The sequence below is a fragment of the Haematobia irritans genome, chromosome 4, assembly GCF_050003625.1.
Source record: "Haematobia irritans isolate KBUSLIRL chromosome 4, ASM5000362v1, whole genome shotgun sequence".
NCBI classification, from domain to species: Eukaryota; Metazoa; Arthropoda; class Insecta; order Diptera; family Muscidae; genus Haematobia; species Haematobia irritans.
In genome coordinates, this window is record NC_134400.1 from 120,702,943 (window position 1) to 120,722,033 (window position 19,091).

A 19,091-nucleotide genomic window follows, 5' to 3' on the forward strand; every position below is an offset into this window, starting at 1 on the left:
ATTTTCAATAAGCGTAAAAAGAAAATTTTGACTTTTTCAAAATTTTAGTCCTAAAGTCTACACTGGCAAAAGTCGAAAAGTCCAATGATTTCATCATGCGAGTGATATTTTTAGCCAGCAGATGACTTAAATTTGGAACCAAACCAGAAGAATATAATGGATGAACCAGCATTTATATCCAAATTTTACAATTTTTTTCCACGTTTTTCTTTAATACCAATCGGACCAATAATTCATCTTTAAACTTAAAACTTTTTTTTTGGGAGTATACGAATTATCAGTTTGACAGTTTTTTTTGTCAGAGAATATCATGTTCGGAAATGCTTACTTAACTAATACTAATAAAAAATCTATAGACACTTTTGTCGATTAACATGTAACAGGAATTTTCTCATAAGATATGTGTATATTGCTACTTATAGTAATGTAAACTTCGTAACACGTCGTTATCGATGTTGTGCATATTTCTGCTATAAAGACCTGTATGCACATCTAATGAAATTTTATGTTCCTGAAAGAAATGGATTTGTATTTTTACCAGGAATAATCCGTGAGGGTGTTATATGTCGTTTACATTTCGCTCCCATAGAAAATACACGATAAACTGTATTATCGGCATATTGCATGTCAATAACATATATATGCGGGTGGCAAAACTTTCTATAGGTCTATAAGAATTAAATAAGAAAACTGTATTATTGGCATGTAAACAAAATTTTAGACAAGAGTGGTTGGTATATGCATAGACATTATAACATAATACATAGATGATCCACTATTCCCTGTAAAAAATTTGTCAGTTCCAAAAATTAATTTTCTGACATTTCGTTTTGATTTTTTCGTAAAGAGTCAGTCCCAAACATTAATCAAAACTAAATTTCGTATTTTCGCGGTTTTGGTCACAACTTTTTGTTCAAATATGAACTTTTAATATATTAATTTATTTATAAATCCTCTGGTGCATCTTAAACGTTCTAATTTTGTGAAAAATTGGCAAACTACAAAAAGGAAAACGAAAGAGAATGTAAGCGTGCCATTATTTTTCTCGTTTATTCTTAATCTTCGGAACTGTCAAACATAGTTTGACACCCATGGCTCATCTATGTATTATAATGTCTATGGGTATATGTGTCTAGAAAGCATTCATAAACAACACAAGGTGAATCAAAATAGGGGTAATCGCAAAATACACATGGTGCTTCGAAATCAGTACACACTTACCACAAGTCTTCCAATATCGTATAATTAATATTATGGTGTATATTTTTAGGCTTTATAATGCTACCCAAAAAATACAATTAAATGAATATGATAGCAATCAAAATCTTGATGTTTACCAAATCCTTCGTAATTTCATTTTCGATTTAAAATGCATTTTGATCGATTGGGAAATGATAAATTTATGTTATACCAATACAACCATTTTATGAATTTTTGTCTTATACTAATTAAAAACAAATTGAATAAGGAAATAAACTCCTTCGTCATTTTGACTACGACTTATTTCAAGACGCTATTATTTGCATCGTGAGCAAAATAGAGATTTTCATTTTTGCTCACGATGCAAATAGTAGCGTCTTGAAATAATTCGTAGTCAAAATGACGAAGGATGACGTTAGTGTACTAAAAGTAAGGATGACTTTTCAGGGTTAAATAGAATATAATAGAAGACTTTCCACGCTTGTGCTCATACATAGTCAGATTTTTTTCTGAAAACGAGACAACGATCATTGGAGCCAATATAAATAAACCCAAACCTTAAACGAGAGGATTTAGGCCTATGAAGGCATAAATAAGTTAATCAAAAATTTGTTTAATGTTCCATAATTTTCTTTTGGTCATTTTCCAAAATATCTAAAACGGCTTAATGTAAAAATCTAATTCTTTGGAACTCATTCATACAGCTACAAAAACTCTTTAATACCTCATTCACATTAGGCTCGAAATCTACTAAAAGTGGATTGGAAATCCATTTCTTTATAAGGCAAATAACAGTTGAAATCTAGTTAAAGTGGATTTTGGAAGTGTAATGTGAATGAGGTATAACCATCTTATAAATAAAGTAAAAAAATTTATTTTTCTCTCATTTATTTTCAGATCAATATTGAAACGGCGTTACATTTTTTCTAAATAAAGCTTCCAGGTAAGAAAATTTTAGAAGCTATTATTCTATTAAAAATCATTTTTCACATGTTGAATTTTATAAATAATACCCCATTTTCACCACATGAACGCCCCATACGATCTCTGAAAGTTTCACGTAAATCGGTTCAGTCGTTGCGGAGCCAACTCGGAACATACAAACAAACAAACAATCAAACAAACAAATAAACAAACATAGATTGAATTTTATATATATAGATTATCTTAATTTCACTGGGAAAATATTGTCGTACAAAGAGAAAAAAGTCCGTTGTAAAACTGATGCAAATAAAGGGTGATACGGTCAAAATTTGGTCAAGGGAAAACGCGTGTAAATCGGTGAAATCGTTTATTTTAAAAATCAAATTAAATTTCTTTTTCAAGTTCAATTAGTATAAAATTCAGGAAAAATATTCAGTTAGGCTTTCGCTTTTCCAAATCCGAATTGCCTGGCCTCACGCTTGACACCTGCCATCAGATTTTGTACAGCCACCTTGTCCACCTTCTTCGCCGCAGAAAGCCAGTTTGCCTTGAACTGCTGCTCGTCCTTAGCAGTTTTTTCGGTCTTCTTTAGTTTCCGCTTGACAATAGCCCAGTATTTCTCAATTGGGCGGAGCTCTGGCGTGTTGGGAGGGTTCTTGTCCTTGGGAACCACCTGCACGTTTTTGGCAGCGCACCACTTCATGGCCTTTTTACCGTAATGACAAGATGCCAAATCCGGCCAAAACAGTACGGAACAACCGTGTTTCTTCAGGAAAGGCAGCAGACGTTTATTCAAACACTCTTTCACGTAAATTTCTTGGTTGACAGTCCCGGAAGCTATGAAAATGCTGCTTTTCAAGCCACAGGTACAGGTGGCTTGCCAAACCAGATATTTCTTTGCGAACTTTGACAGTTTTATGTGCTTAAAAATATCTACTACCTTTCCCCTTCCTTTTGCCGTATAAAACTCCTGTCCCGGAAGCTGCTTGTAGTCGGCTTTGACGTATGTTTCGTCGTCCATTACCACGCAGTCAAACTTCGTCAGCATCGTCGTGTACAGCCTCCGTGATCGCGCTTTGACCGTCGTATTTTGTTTATCATCGCGATTTGGAGTCACTACCTTCTTGTAAGTCGATAGTCCGGCTCGTTTTTTGCCTCGATGCACGGTTGTAGACGATACACCCAGCTTATTTGCGGCATCTCGGAGAGAGTGGTTAGGGTTTCGCTTGAAACTACCGGCAACTCTCTTTGTCGTCTCAGCGGCTTCCGGTTTTCGATTTCCCCCCGATCCAGACTTCCTGGCTGTCGACAAACGTTCACCAAACACTTTAATTACATTTGTAACGGTTGATTTGTCAACTTTTAGCGATTTTGCCAGCTTTGCGTGCGGATTTTCGCGATGCGCGAGCAAAATTTTGATACGCTGCTCTTCTTGCTTGGACGGCATTTTGACAACTGAAGAGTGAATTCCAAAATCAAAATAGGAGCAACATTCTACACACACACCTTCAAAATGAGGGGTGTTCAGGTTTTTTCAATGCAAAATTGAAAGAAATACGTCAAGTTTATATTGACCAAATTTTGACCGTAGCACCCTTTATTAATTTATATTTACCACAAAAGATTTAATTTGTTTTAGTTAATTTTTAAATGTCTTTAAAAATTTTCCCCAGCCCAAAGAATTTTTCTTTATTCCAAGTATATTTCAAAAATTGTATGAACTATTTACTAGTAAAATTTCAATGACATACAAATAAGTTTAATGCTAACTAAAGCGGAAGAAGCTTTTCGTATACTTCTCAAAAATAGTAAGAATGAAGTACATCGTGGTTAAAATGGTAATGATCTGGCGCTTAAGATATTTTCTTTATTTATAGTTCATGTTTGCTTTTCCAGAAGGATGCATTTCGTAAATGGTAGTTAAAAATACAAGTGATATCAGAAAATTTCGTTAATTTAATTAAACTCAAAATTTGTAATACGATTTAGTTCAATTTTCGCACTAAATAGTTCATTTTTACCATAACATAGTTTACTTTTTTTCTGTGTAGGCATAAATAATCTCAAAATTTGTAATACGATTTAGTTAAATTTTCGCACTAAATACGAATACAATTGTGAGTAGAAGGTGCATTTCTCAGACAATATTTTATTGGACCGTTTTGTCCTTAAAGTTAGGCGATTCATCTTCAAAGATGAGTTGAGGCCAAGTTGACAAAAAACTTTTGCACTCCTTTATCAATTTTGCTACACTCAAGAAAAATGCGAACCCACCCGAAAAATAAAAAGTAAGTTGACTTTAGAAACTCTTCACCAATTTACATTACAAACGGCTATATCATGAAAATAAGTAATTTTTTTCGATAATCACAAGAAAATTAAAGTAAATTAAATTTAAGTTAATTTAGCTTTAGTGACCCCTTTTTGAGTGTTCAAAAAGAATTAAAAACTTTTTTTTGAGAAGTTTTGAGAAATTTTCCTTGACTTTAATAATTTTTTATATAAGTTAGTTTAATGAACTACGAAAGGCGAAAAATTATACACAAACGAAGCATACAAATTTTCTATATTCGTGCCTCCCAAAAAATAGTTCAGAATTTCTTAAAATTTTTAATTTTTACCAATAATGCTCCCATCATGAACTTCGCATGGCACTAATGACATTTTTCCATTTTTATACCCTCCACCGTAGGATGGGGGGTATATTAACTTTGTCATTCCGTTTGTAACACATCGAAATATTGCTCTAAGACCTCATAAAGTATATACTGGGTCGTGGTGAAATTCTGAGTCGATTTAAGCATGTCCGTCCGTCTGTTGAAATCACGCTAACTTCCGAACGAAACAAGCTATCGACTTCAAACTTGGCACAAGTAGTTGTTATTGATGTAGGTCGGATGGTATTGCAAATGGGCCATATCGGTCCACTTTTACGTATAGCCCCCATATAAACCGTCCCCCAGATTTGGCTTGCGGAGCCTATAAGAGTAGCATATTTCATCCGATCCGGCTGAAATTTGGTACATGGTTTAAGTATATAGTCTCTAACAACCATGCAAAAATTGGTCCATATCGGTCCATAATTATATATAGCCCCCATATAAACCGATCCCCAGATTTGACCTCCGGAGCCTCTTAGAGGAGCAAAATTCATCCGATCCGATTGAAATTTGGTACGTGGTGTTAGTATATGATCTCTAACAACCATGCCAAAATTGGTCCATATCGGTCCATAATTATATATAGCCCCCATATAATTCGATCCCCAGATTTGACCTCCGGAGCCTCTTAGAGAAGCAAAATTCATCCGATCCGGTTGAAATTTGGTACATGGTGTAAGTATATGGTCTCTAACAACCATGCAAAAATTGGTCCATATCGGTCCATAATTATATATAGCCCCCATATAAACCGATCCCCAGATTTGACCTCCGGTGCCTCTTAGAGGAGCAAAATTCATCCGATCCGATTGAAATTTGGTACGTGGTGTTAGTATATGATCTCTAAAAAATTGGTCCATATCGGTCCATAATTATATATAGCCCCCATATAAATCGATCCCCAGATTTGACCTCCGGAGCCTCTTAGAGAAGCAAAATTAATCCGATCCGGTTGAAATTTGGTACGTGGTGTTAGAATGTGGTCTCTAACAAACACGCGAGAATTGGTCCATATCGGTCCATAATTATATATAGCTCCCATATAAACCGATCCCCAGATTTGATTTGCGGATCCTCTAAGAGAAGCAAATTTCATCCGATCCGGCTGAAATTTGGTACATGGTATTAGTATATGGTATCTAACAACCATGCCAAAATTGGTCCATATCGGTCCATAATTATATATAGCCCCCATATAAACCGATCCCCAGATTTGATCTCCGGAGCCTCTTGGAGGAGCAAAATTCATCCGATCCGGTTGAAATTTGCAACGTGGTGTTAGTATAAGGACGCTAATAACCATGCCAAAATTGGTCCACATCGGTCTACAGTTATATATAGCTGATCCCCAATCACACAAAAATTAGTCCATATCGGTTCATAACCATGGTTGCCACTCGAGCCTACCAAATTTTATTTTTATAGAAAATTTTTCCAAAATGTTATTTCTATAGAAAATGTTGCCAAAATTTTATTTCTATGGAAAATTTTGTCAAAATTTTATTTCAATAGAAAATTTTGTCAAAATTTTATTTCTATAGAAAATTTTGTCAAAATTTTATTTCTATAGAAAATTTTGTCAAAATTTTATTTCTATAGAAAATTTTGTCAAAATTTTACTTCTGTAGAAAATGTTGTAAAAATTTTATTTTGTCACAATTTTATTTCTATAGAAATTTAAGCTTAATTATATACGTATTTAATCGGCCTTTTTTAGTTTAATATATACCACGTATGGACTATGTGGTATATATTACGGTGTTAGGAAGTTTTAAGATACCTTACCATCGGCAAGTGCTACCGCAACCCAAGTAATTCGATTGTGGATGACAGTCTTCCGTAGAAGTTTCTAAGCAATCCATGGTGGAGGGTACATAAGCTTCGGCCTGACCGAACTTACGGCCGTATATAAAGGGTGATTCTTTTGAGGTTAGGATTTTCATGCATTAGTATTTGACAGATCACGTGGGATTTCAGACATGGTGTCAAAGAGAAAGATGCTCAGTATGCTTTGACATTTCATCATGAATAGACTTACTAACGAGCAACGCTTGCAAATCATTGAATTTTATTACCAAAATCAGTGTTCGGTTCGAAATGTGTTTCGCGCTTTACGTCCGATTTATGGTCTACATAATCGACCAAGTGAGCAAACAATTAATGCGATTGTGACCAAGTTTCGCACTCAGTTTACTTTATTGGACATTAAACCAACCACACGAATGCGTACAGTGCGTACAGAAGAGAATATTGCGTCTGTTTCTGAGAGTGTTGCTGAAGACCGTGAAATGTCGATTCGTCGCCGTTCGCAGCAATTGGGTTTGTGTTATTCGACCACATGGAAGATTTTACGCAAAGATCTTGGTGTAAAACCGTATAAAATACAGCTCGTGCAAGAACTGAAGCCGAACGATCTGCCACAACGTCGAATTTTCAGTGAATGGGCCCTAGAAAAGTTGGCAGAAAATCCGCTTTTTTATCGACAAATTTTGTTCAGCGATGAGACTCATTTCTGGTTGAATGGCTACGTAAATAAGCAAAATTGCCGCATTTGGAGTGAAGAGCAACCAGAAGCCGTTCAAGAACTGCCCATGCATCCCGAAAAATGCACTGTTTGGTGTGGTTTGTACGCTGGTGGAATCATTGGACCGTATTTTTTCAAAGATGCTGTTGGACGCAACGTTACGGTGAATGGCGATCGCTATCGTTCGATGCTAACAAACTTTTTGTTGCCAAAAATGGAAGAACTGAACTTGGTTGACATGTGGTTTCAACAAGATGGCGTCCTAAAATAATTCAAAATTTTCCTTACTGGTGGATTCACTGTTTTTAATGCTTTATTTTGAAAACGCTTTGTGCTTTAAAATAATGTCTTGAAAGACAAACATTTCCTATTTCATTTTTTAGTTTTATATTAAAGTTACAAATAATCATCAAATTTAAGGACGATTTCAATAACAATGATTTATTTCCAGATTCTAGGGAAAAAAATTACCTCAGTTCTGTAGAATTTTCTTTTTATTAATATGCCTATTTTTTAAGTCGAACACTCTAACTTTAAGGACAAAAGAACTTCATTGAAGATTTGGCCATGGAGGAAAACTTTGTATTAGAATAATTCCGTATGCAAAACTCTCATTCCTATTTTAAGGGCATGCTATCTTTGTACTCACAACAATATTTTTGTCAAAGTGGAAAAAACCTTAGTGCTCATACACTGACCCAATGACCGAACTACATTTTATTTTACTTTTAGTGTTTACAAAACGCATCAACAGTCATTAAATTAACATTAAAATTGGTGTTAATGTGTTATTTAGCACACTGATATGTCGGTAGCTGATAACGAATGGGAATTCTATATGTAAATAACAGCAAATACCATTCAGTAAATTCAATGGTGATATTCGAATACTTGTCAGTCAATAAGAAGATGGTGCATGAAATCGATGTAACTTAAAAAATACAAATTAAAAATTCAAATTCAAAATAAATTAGTTCAATAGCAAAGATCCTTCCACAACGACAACAAGCCACGTTTTCAAGAAATTCATAAAACTGACGAGAGAGAGAGAGAGTGAGAGAGGTCAAATAAAGATGGCTTATGTTGATAAAATCAGCTTTGGAAATGACATGACTGTCTAAATATTTACTCCTTTGAAGGTTGTAAAAACGAGGGAATAGTATACATTAGCAGCTCATAATACTATATATATAGAGAGAGAGAGTGTGTAAGAGAGAGAGAAAGACATTGAATACTTTCTCAGTTACACCTGCTATTGGAAACAACAATAAAAACTAGAGAGAAAAAAATCAACACTTTCAAGGCTTAATAGTAACACACCACACCTCATATTTTGTGCTATATTAATTGGGTATATAAATAAACAGCATTCGCGCGAAGTATCTGACGTCTATTGGATATGTATCACGGCAACAATATATACAATATAATCATCTATTGATGATAAGATATAGCGATGTGAAAAAAAAAACGAAAATAACAAAAAATATTATCAAAATTTTGTTTCAATGTTTGCGATATGATTGCGAATACCTCTTTGACTTTGGCAGTCAACAATCTTCAACTGTCAATAAAAATTACGCAAAGTATAGAAGAAACTAATACAACTCCTGCACAAAAATATATCAGAGCTAAGCGAAATCAAGCCAATAAGACCACTGAAATATAAATGATTATATTATCTAATCGGTATGGTTCTCCCAATTACTGTGCCAATGAAGAAACAATTGCCAAGATAACTAAAACGCAAAAAAAATATTAAAAACATTTTCACATTCGGTTTGACAAAACAGTTCGATCGGTTCTTACCTAGCGCATCCATGTTTAACGGCGTTAACCTATATTCGGTCAATCATACATTATAAAATTAACTAATTTTCTAAAATACCCTCCGTCGGATTAACAACCACAAATATATCTAACGTATAGTTTAGTTTGAGTTCAGGATCCAATAAACATGACAAGGTACATATGGTGATGAAATGATACAAAGGGAATATTTATGTTACCAAGGAGGCGATTGTTTTATGACATAAAGAAATCTTGGCTAATATGTGTTCCAAAAAATCTTCCGGAATATTTTTTTCGCCAGGAAAAAAATTGTTGTTGTAATCTACTCTTAGGCTTATACTATCTATGAAGTTTTGGAAGAAATCTGAGAGGTATTGCTAAACTAGAGTTAGCAAACATAAAATGATTGCACAGCACAATATGTTCGGACAAATTCTCGAAATATATATGCTTAAAACTGAATATAAATGCGATGGTTTTTGAGAATGTACAAAAAAAAATATTCTTTCCTCCGAAATAAAATTTTGTTTGTCTAAAATTCGTTTGCCATTTACCTATAGTTGTATGGAAGTGGGTTTATAAAAAAATGTGAGTTTTGTGATAAACGTGGAATCATTTTAATAAAGACTAACTCAATTTTTTTAAATTTTCTGGCTAGTTGCATATTCCCTCATACCTTTCTCACGTTCACATGGTTCTCACCACTATTTTTTGTAAAACAAATACAAGCGATACCCGTTTCCAAACTTTTTTTTCTTTGTATGTATTATTGTATTTTTTAAACACTTCAATTTCTTTGTTGGATTTTCATACTCACAATTTAAATGGTACTATTTTACCAATTTTTTATTTTGCGTTAAATAGCCCAAAGCAACTTTTTATAAAGTTTATATTCTTTAAAATGGATTATTAAAGAAAATTAATCGTGAAAAAATTTCGATTTTAACGGCTAAACTCGAACATAATACCCACCTTAAGATGGGTTAATAGTTAGTTTTAAGCTGATTTTCCTGAATTAAATCAATCTATCAATATATTGACATGGACCTTTAGTATTTGTAAATTAACAGTTATATCAGTGTGAACTTGGTAACACTTCATATCAGATGAGAGTACAGTGACCTTGTTCAGAACACCTTTGGATATTTACTTGCCTTGGAGTGGCTAAAATACGACATTTCGTTAAGATATCGCCTATTAACTAATATTTTAAAAACAACTTTAATATTCGCAAACATTGTGTTAATTCACTTTTTTGTATCAATTTGAACGCATTTTCAACTTCACTTAAAAAAAAGTTTAGTTGGATCCAAAGATTTTGACCTTCCTTTAAGGATTTTGGTATTGATTCCGAGCCAAAAATGCGGCTTCTTTTAAATAAAGACATTTTTTAGGGACTTCCTTGGTTTAAATCTAGGATCGATAAAATTAAAATTGGATACAGATCTCATTCATCGAATTTTTATTCTCTGTTTGCGATATATTAATAAAGATATTCATATACAAACAAATTCCAGTTTTAAAATCCAAATTATGCCAAGTACTTCAAAGTAAAAACTGTTTTCTTAATGCTAAAAAAAACTTTAAACCAAAGATGCAAATACTTAAAATAAGTCCTAGCCTATTTTTTATCTTAAATTTAAATATTCAATATGTCAGTTGAGTTAAAGACGATTTCTTTAAATTAAAAATGTTTTTCTTTATTTTAAGGAACATTTGCCTTACTTCAAAGATCTACAACTTCAACAGAGGGACGCAAAATTCCAAGATTTGTGTCCTAAATTGAATGAAAAAAATTTTTGAAGCAAGGATTAAAAACTTTCTTTTAATTAAAATGTCATTATTTTAAAGAATTTTATCCTTAGCATTGCGTAAATTTCGAGTCCTAAAATTTTAGTTGCATAATCTTCCATATTAGGTCAATATTTTTTTCTGTGTTGAATCAAATTTTTAATTGAAAATATTTTGATAATTTTTTCTGTGTAGTAGTAAGATGGAAAAAAACTCTTCTCTTGGATTTCTTGTCGAAAAATATGTGTTTAAAACGCCAAGGTAGATTAACTGACCATCGTAGGTACATTGGCCTTAATGTCATGAAGGTTAATATTTCTATATAGAAAAATGATTTCAGTCAAAAATTTCCAGCTCTGATAAATAGGTTTGGTTACTTTTTCTATTATATAATCTCAATTTGAACGAAGGAATGTAAATATGAGGATTTGCCAAGTTTGATTATAAGAAGCAACAACAAAGTTAATAACTCTATAAACCGATAAGAATAATTCGCTTTATAGATTTTTTTAGGTATTTGGAAATATGTAGGAGGGGGACAAATGAATAATATCGCAAATTTACCAATATTGTCAACTAAAAATACATATGTATAAAAGCTCGAGGCAAGATAAGGCACTGCCGAGGCAAATATAATAATAAATTGTATGCAATAATTATGATCCCTAAATGTATAGGAAATACAATTTTCAAAAAATTGCAGTAAAATATATAGTTATATGTACCTACAAACCATGATAGTTGGAAGGAAATTTTACCAAACTCACATTGCTAAATCTGTTAAACTGAATTGACAGCTAACATACATGATAATTTTTTACAAACACCAAACAAATTAGCGCCTGTGTAGCCTTCTTTGCCACTGACGGACCCATCACTGCTCCAGTTTATCGTAATTTTTAAATTTTCCATAATTTATGAATGCAATCTTACGGAACCCTGCCAACGTTTTTTGAATTTGACGGCACTACTGAGAATCCCCATCACGTCGAAAACAATAGTATACGACATCAAAAACTCGTCGGAAAAGCACCGTCACTATTCAGAAGTTGTACCACGCCAAGTTACTACAAAAAAGTATCGCATGAGTGCAAGTATTATGTGCCTTTTTTAATAAATTTAAACAATCAGAAAAAGTGAATTTTAAGATAGTTGTAAAAGAATCATTGTGGTGAAGTAAAACACGATTGTTTAGATGTTTATTAATTTGATTAAACATTTATAAATATTACATTTATACCACAATCACAACACATTTAACATAATTTTTTTCATTAATAATAGAATGATGTTGATTTACAAGTGACAAGTTACATGTTGCAGCGGCTCTGTGTTTTTTTATTCTCGATGGAGGCAGCGTGTCTGTAAAATATCTGAAAAACAATCACTTTATTCCATTTGGAAAGTCAAAAATTGTTCACCAATATACCTTTTACAATTTTAAGCGAAATAACTATGTTTTCAGCACTTCATTATTGATTTTATTTAAATAAAAAATAAGAAGCTAGTTGCGCTTGGTGTTTCACAAAATATGAAATGGCTTATGTAACAATAGCGATGGCAAAATACTTTCATGTACGTTTCATACACTTCCCCCATCACAGTTGGCGATTGTTGCAGTGTCACTTACGAGTCTGTAGTAGCGATGAGGATGAAATGGAACTTTGAAATGCTGGCAGGGGATATACAAATTCACTGGAATACCATTATTATAATAACCCATTTTTAATAACAATATGTTTTTAAAATATTGCAATTCATTTGCCTTTCTGCCGCGATTTGAATGCTCAGAATGAAACAAGTTCTTAAGAGGTTGTCCTAGACTGGTTCATGAAAACCTGGCTATGCGATAGACCTTCTAAACTGCCCCAGGACGTGCCCTAAATTTTTTCCTTCCTCCCCGTTCAACTAAAACTAACCTACACCCAAAAAAAAGTGAACCCACCATGAAAGAAAATGTAGGTTTTTATAGAAAATTATAACAAAACTATAGAATTATAGAAAATTATACTTTTTATCAAATCGAAAACGATTTATTAAAAATATATGATTTCTTCTGTTGTTTAAGAAAATTCCATGTGTTGAAGGAAAAAATTGGATTTAAAAATTGTTAAAATTTATTATAGAAAATTATAACTAAAATATAGAATTATAGAAAATTATGCTTTTTGTCAAATTGAAAACAATTTATTAAAAATAATAAATTTCTTCTGTTGTTCAAGAAAATTCCATATGTTGAAGGAAAAAATGGGATTTAAAAATTGTTAAAATGTCTTTAGCGCTCTTTTTTTCTTGAGTGTACATTTTCCCTCTTGTACAAGCAATCCGTGTTAATAATTCTGCAGACTGTTTACTGCTAAAGTCTAGAATTGAATTCAATGAATGAAGGTGATCCGTCGATCAAAAAACGCTGGTAATGAATTGTCGCAACAATTTTACTTCGAATTTCCGAATTCACATTTTATCAAATGTTATTATCAAAATTTTATCAAATTTCAGTCGGAAAAATTTAGATACACAATGGGAGCCACCGTGGTGGAATGGTTAGCATGCCCTCCTTGCATACACAAGGTCGTGGGTTAGATTCCTGCTTCGACCGAACACCAAAAATTTTTTCAGCGGTGGTTTCACAGAACTACTCATATACTGCAAAGATCGCAAAATTCCCACGATTAAGCCCATATCCTTAGGGGGTATTGAAATTCCCTTTGGTGAGTGTACAAAATACCTTGGCGTTATTTTGGACAGGAAGATGAACTTTAAGCTTAATATTGAAGAAAGGGCGAGAAAAGCCACGGTAGCTTTGTACTCGAGCAAAAAGGCAATAGGAAAAAAGGGGGGCTAAAACCGAAAATTGTGCATTGGCTGTACACGGCAGTGGTTAGACCTATAATGCTATGCCGACAAGTTTAGACAAAGTTCAGCGTATGGCGTGCTTGAGTATCTCAGGCGCATTCAGTAAAACAGGAACAAATTCCCTTAATGTCATGCTGCATCTATTGCTTTTAGACATTTTGGCCAAACAGTTAGCTGCAACAACGGCTGTGCGGTTGCGCGAGCTATCGCTGTGGTCGGAAAAAAGGTACGGCTACAGTTCGGTCCTGAAAACAATGCCAGATGTGCCTAACTTGGTGCACTACACTTTGGCGAGACCACTTTTCGACAAAAAGTTTGAAACTCTAATTCCCAACAGTGAGGCGTGGTGTACACAGGCCCCGGGGAATAAACGATATATAGATTTCTACACTTATGGCTCCAAATTGGATGGACAAGTGGATTTCGGAGTATATTCTAAAGATCTGGAACTTCAAATAGCGAAAAGATTACCTAATCACTGTAGTGTTTTTCAGGCTGAAATATTAGAAATAAGGAGAGGTGGCGAATTGGCTGAGAAGTAATGTTCCAAAAACTGTTGGCATTAATATATACTCAGACAATAAAATCCTGCAATAAAATCCTTGGACTCTGTGTTCCTTAACTCGAAAACGGTCATCGACTGCCGCAAATCTCTCAGTGAGATGACTGAGCTTCACAATAGTCACCTAATATGGGTGCCTGGCCATAGGAACATAACGGGGAACTGCGAAGCGGATGAGTTAGCAAGGATAGGGACTATCTTACATATTCAAGGGGAACTAGAATCTATTGGTATGCCTCTGGCTATATGCAAGCTCTTGCTGCGTGAGAAGGCTGTTATGATGGCAAATGTTCGATGAGAGAATTGCAAGGGTTGTAACGACACCAAGCAAATATGGCCCCATTTAAACTTAAACCGCACACTAGATATGCTAGTGTTCTCAAGACATCAGATATCACTCCTGATATCTGCTATGACGGGTCGCTGCCTGATAGGCGATTTTGCAAAACTATTGGTGCGAATTAAAAGGAATCAATTAAACACCTCTTGTGTGAGTGTCCTGCATTTTGTGTAAGGCGTAAGCGAATTTTAGGGGCATATAGCTTTAGATTACTGGCGGACCTGGAAAACGTTAACTTAAGCAATCTACTAATGTTTTTGGAACAATCTGGTTGGTTCAACAGAGAAAAATAATCGAGAAGTGCACATATGTAATACGTACTTTTAGTTAATGTGGTATCACAATGGACTGAATAGTGAGCCTGGAACTTAATCGGGCTGCCACTTTACCTAACCTAACTTCACTGCAATGTGGAACGTAGTTCGGACTCGGCTATGAAAGGAAGGTCCCTTATCATTTAGCTTAGCATAGAATCGGGCAGCACTCAGTGATAAGAGAGAAGTTCACCACTGTGGTATCACAATGGACTGAATAGTCTAAGTGAGCCTGAAATCTCGGGCTGCCACTATACCTAACCTAACCTAGGTGCACAATTTATGAAACTCTTCAATGAGTGAACTGTTGCTAATAATGCTATGAGTGATATCACAGCTGAAGGAAAAATATAAAGCCCTCGTAACATGCAATAGTTCCAGGCATACACAAAAAGTTTCTTTCAGCTGTGATATCACTCATAGCATTATTAGCAACAGTTCACTCATTGAAGAGTTTCATAAATTGTGCATCTAGGTTAGGTTAGGTATAGTGGCAGCCCGAGATTTCAGGCTCTTTTAGACTATTCAGTCAATTGTGATACCACAGTGGTGAACTTCTCTCTTATCACTGAGATAGACATGAGAAAATAATATAGATATCTTCACAATGACACTAATGTTATCCAACTGGCCTGAAATTGGAAGTTTAGGCGTCGAAAATTCGATGCTTTTTTTAAAGTGGATCTCAGTTAAAGATTATTTGTTTAAATCAAATTTTTTCTTTTCTCTAAAGAAAATTTGTCTTATTCCAAAAACATACGACTTTCAAAAAGGAATGCAAAGTTCAAAGTTTCGTGTCGTAAATTTAAAGAAAAACATTTTTATGCAAAGATTAAGAACTTTATTTTGCATGCCTTTAAAAAAGGAATGCAAAGTTTCGTGTCGTAAATTTAAAGAAAAATATTTTTATGCAAAGATTAGCAACTTTATTTTATTTATTTTTACAAATAAAAGCTCCGGGAGCAAGAGCATTATTCCTTTATATAGTTAATTTTATTAAAATAAATAACGACAACAAAATTACACAACAAAGCATGGAGCTGTAACACAATTATACATTATTAAGATATTACATTATAGTCTTAAGTAAATATTTAACAAATTTTTCAAGAATATAAAAAAAAAACATTGTAAACCATTGTAACCCAAAAAGGCTCAACAAGAAAAAATATGTCTTATATTTCCAATTAACGGCTGTCTCTCTAACGTTTTATATTTTCCAATGTTTGGAGTCAAGTACATTGTAACATATACACAGAAAAAAAGTAAACTGTTCTATGGGAAATAATGAGCTACCTCGGGCGAAAATTGAACTTTTTTTACTACAACATTTTTGTTTAAGAGATTCTTCCTTCTCATAAAAGGAAAAATGATCTAAATGTAAAGAAAAAATAATTGGCCCCAAATCATTACCATATTAAGCACGCCGTGGTTCATTCTTTCTATTTTTGATTGAGAAATTAAAAAAAATTATATGTTTCTCAATGTACACTCAAAAAAAGTGAACCCAATATTTCTCTAAAGCCGATTTACTTCACTTTTAGTTTATGGAATTATTATGTTTTAAGAAAGTTTTCATTACTTTAATAATTTTTGGCGTACGTTAGTTAAATTAACTAAAACAGAGGGGAAAATATACACAAATAAAGCATATAGATAACTAAATTCGTGTTTCTCACAAAAAAGTTCAGAATTTCTTAAAATTTGTAAATTTTTTAAGCGCCCATCTTGAACTTCGTATGGCACTAAAGAAATTTTTGCAATTTTGAACTCCAATTTTTTGCCTCATACTACAAAAAGTGAAAAATAATAATTTTGTTTAATTAATTAATTTACTTATTTTTGTGAAATCGGCGAGACATCTGCGTTTCTAATACAGTTTTTTTAAACATTTTATATTTAATCAATTTTTTCTAATTTTTTTCTAAAATATTTTTATGCAAAGATTAGCAACTTTATTTTATTTATTTTTACAAATAAAAGCTCCGGGAGCAAGAGCATTATTCCTTTATATAGTTAATTTTATTAAAATAAATAACGACAACAAAATTACACAACAAAGCATGGAGCTGTAACACAATTATACATTATTAAGATATTACATTATAGTCTTAAGTAAATATTTAACAAATTTTTCAAGAATATAAAAAAAAAACATTGTAAACCATTGTAACCCAAAAAGGCTCAACAAGAAAAAATATGTCTTATATTTCCAATTAACGGCTGTCTCTCTAACGTTTTATATTTTCCAATGTTTGGAGTCAAGTACATTGTAACATATACACAGAAAAAAAGTAAACTGTTCTATGGGAAATAATGAGCTACCTCGGGCGAAAATTGAACTTTTTTTACTACAACATTTTTGTTTAAGAGATTCTTCCTTCTCATAAAAGGAAAAATGATCTAAATGTAAAGAAAAAATAATTGGCCCCAAATCATTACCATATTAAGCACGCCGTGGTTCATTCTTTCTATTTTTGATTGAGAAATTAAAAAAAATTATATGTTTCTCAATGTACACTCAAAAAAAGTGAACCCAATATTTCTCTAAAGCCGATTTACTTCACTTTTAGTTTATGGAATTATTATGTTTTAAGAAAGTTTTCATTACTTTAATAATTTTTGGCGTACGTTAGTTAAATTAACTAAAACAGAGGGGAAAATATACACAAATAAAGCATATAGATAACTAAATTCGTGTTTCTCACAAAAAAGTTCAGAATTTCTTAAAATTTGTAAATTTTTTAAGCGCCCATCTTGAACTTCGTATGGCACTAAAGAAATTTTTGCAATTTTGAACTCCAATTTTTTGCCTCATACTACAAAAAGTGAAAAATAATAATTTTGTTTAATTAATTAATTTACTTATTTTTGTGAAATCGGCGAGACATCTGCGTTTCTAATACAGTTTTTTTAAACATTTTATATTTAATCAATTTTTTCTAAAATTAACTAAATTTTTTCCCCTGTTCAGTGTATATGTTCATGTATTCAATTATATGTATATGCTTTGAGAAATTACCACAGGTACAATGGGCTCCATGACTTTTACTGCCAATTTTGCTCAAAGAATTCATTCAATTCATAAAATTCTTTCGATTTTCGCTCAATGGAAAAATTCTAGATTATTATCCAAAACCAAATCAATTGTCTTACGTTTGGAATATAAGTAAGAAACATTTCTTTCCAGATATCCATACCTATTAATAACAAAATTATTTTCAGCACTTCATAACTTCAATGATATTTAATTAGTTTGATTTTTATTCTTGCAGCTCATCCTCTTCAAAACCAGCCATGGAACGTGGTCTTCATGAACGTGATCGTGTGGGAGTACAAGATTTTGTGCTGTTGGAAAATTATCAATCAGATGAAGCTTTTATTAATAATTTACGAAAAAGATTTCAGGAAAATATAATCTATGTAAGATATTTAAAATATATTTCGTGTCAATCATATTAAATTTGTCAATCAATTTTCTTCTAATTAGACATATATAGGTCAAGTTCTGATATCGGTGAATCCCTACAAACAACTGCCTATTTATAATGAGAGTGATATAAAGGAGTATCGCAACAAACATTTCTATGAAATTCCACCTCATGTGTAAGTATTAAGTACATGGCTCTTTCCATCTCTGGTCTTATTTGAGGTTACGAGGGTTGCCTTTTATATTAGTGTTGCAATCTGCCAACTGAGAGATCTACCGTAACGACTTAACTCAATCGCGGTCGTAGTTCACTCCAAAATGAATTTCTTGAAGGACGTCGAAAATCAGTTGATCTTTCGGAAACAATTGATGCTGTGTGCCAACTGATATCGCAAGATCGTCATATGACCAGCATAACAGGTTGGCTGATAAGACCCCGGTCTAACAAAGAAAAACACATTTTTTTTTTCAAAATTCGTGTTTATTATTCAACATAGTTCACTTCAAGAGCGATACAACGATTATAACGACCTTCCAATTTTTTGATACCATTTTGGTAGTACTCCTTCGGGTTTGCCTCAAAATAGGCCTCAGTTTCGGCGATCACCTCTTCATTGCAGCAAAATTTTTTTCCCTGCGAGAATCCTTTTGAGGCCAGATCTGGAGAATACAGTGGGTGGGGAAGCAATTCGAAGCCCA

General features: G+C 33.1%; 1 protein-coding gene across 2 annotated transcripts in view; it reads left to right on the forward strand.

The window, feature by feature from the left end:
• The window catches only part of Myo61F (unconventional myosin 61F), a 105,743-nt gene that overhangs the window by 77,532 nt on the left and 9,120 nt on the right, over positions 1-19,091 (forward strand). The window contains exons 2-4 of one of the 2 annotated variants that reach the window (XM_075308112.1): positions 2,098-2,143; positions 18,238-18,385; positions 18,453-18,568. In XM_075308112.1, coding sequence (XP_075164227.1) covers positions 18,260-18,385; positions 18,453-18,568 — 242 coding nt within the window. In that variant the 5' untranslated portion in view covers positions 2,098-2,143; positions 18,238-18,259. Of the gene's footprint in view, positions 1-2,097; positions 2,144-8,694; positions 9,274-18,237; positions 18,386-18,452; positions 18,569-19,091 lie in introns of those variants that run through there. The other variant, XM_075308111.1, reaches the window with a different exon arrangement.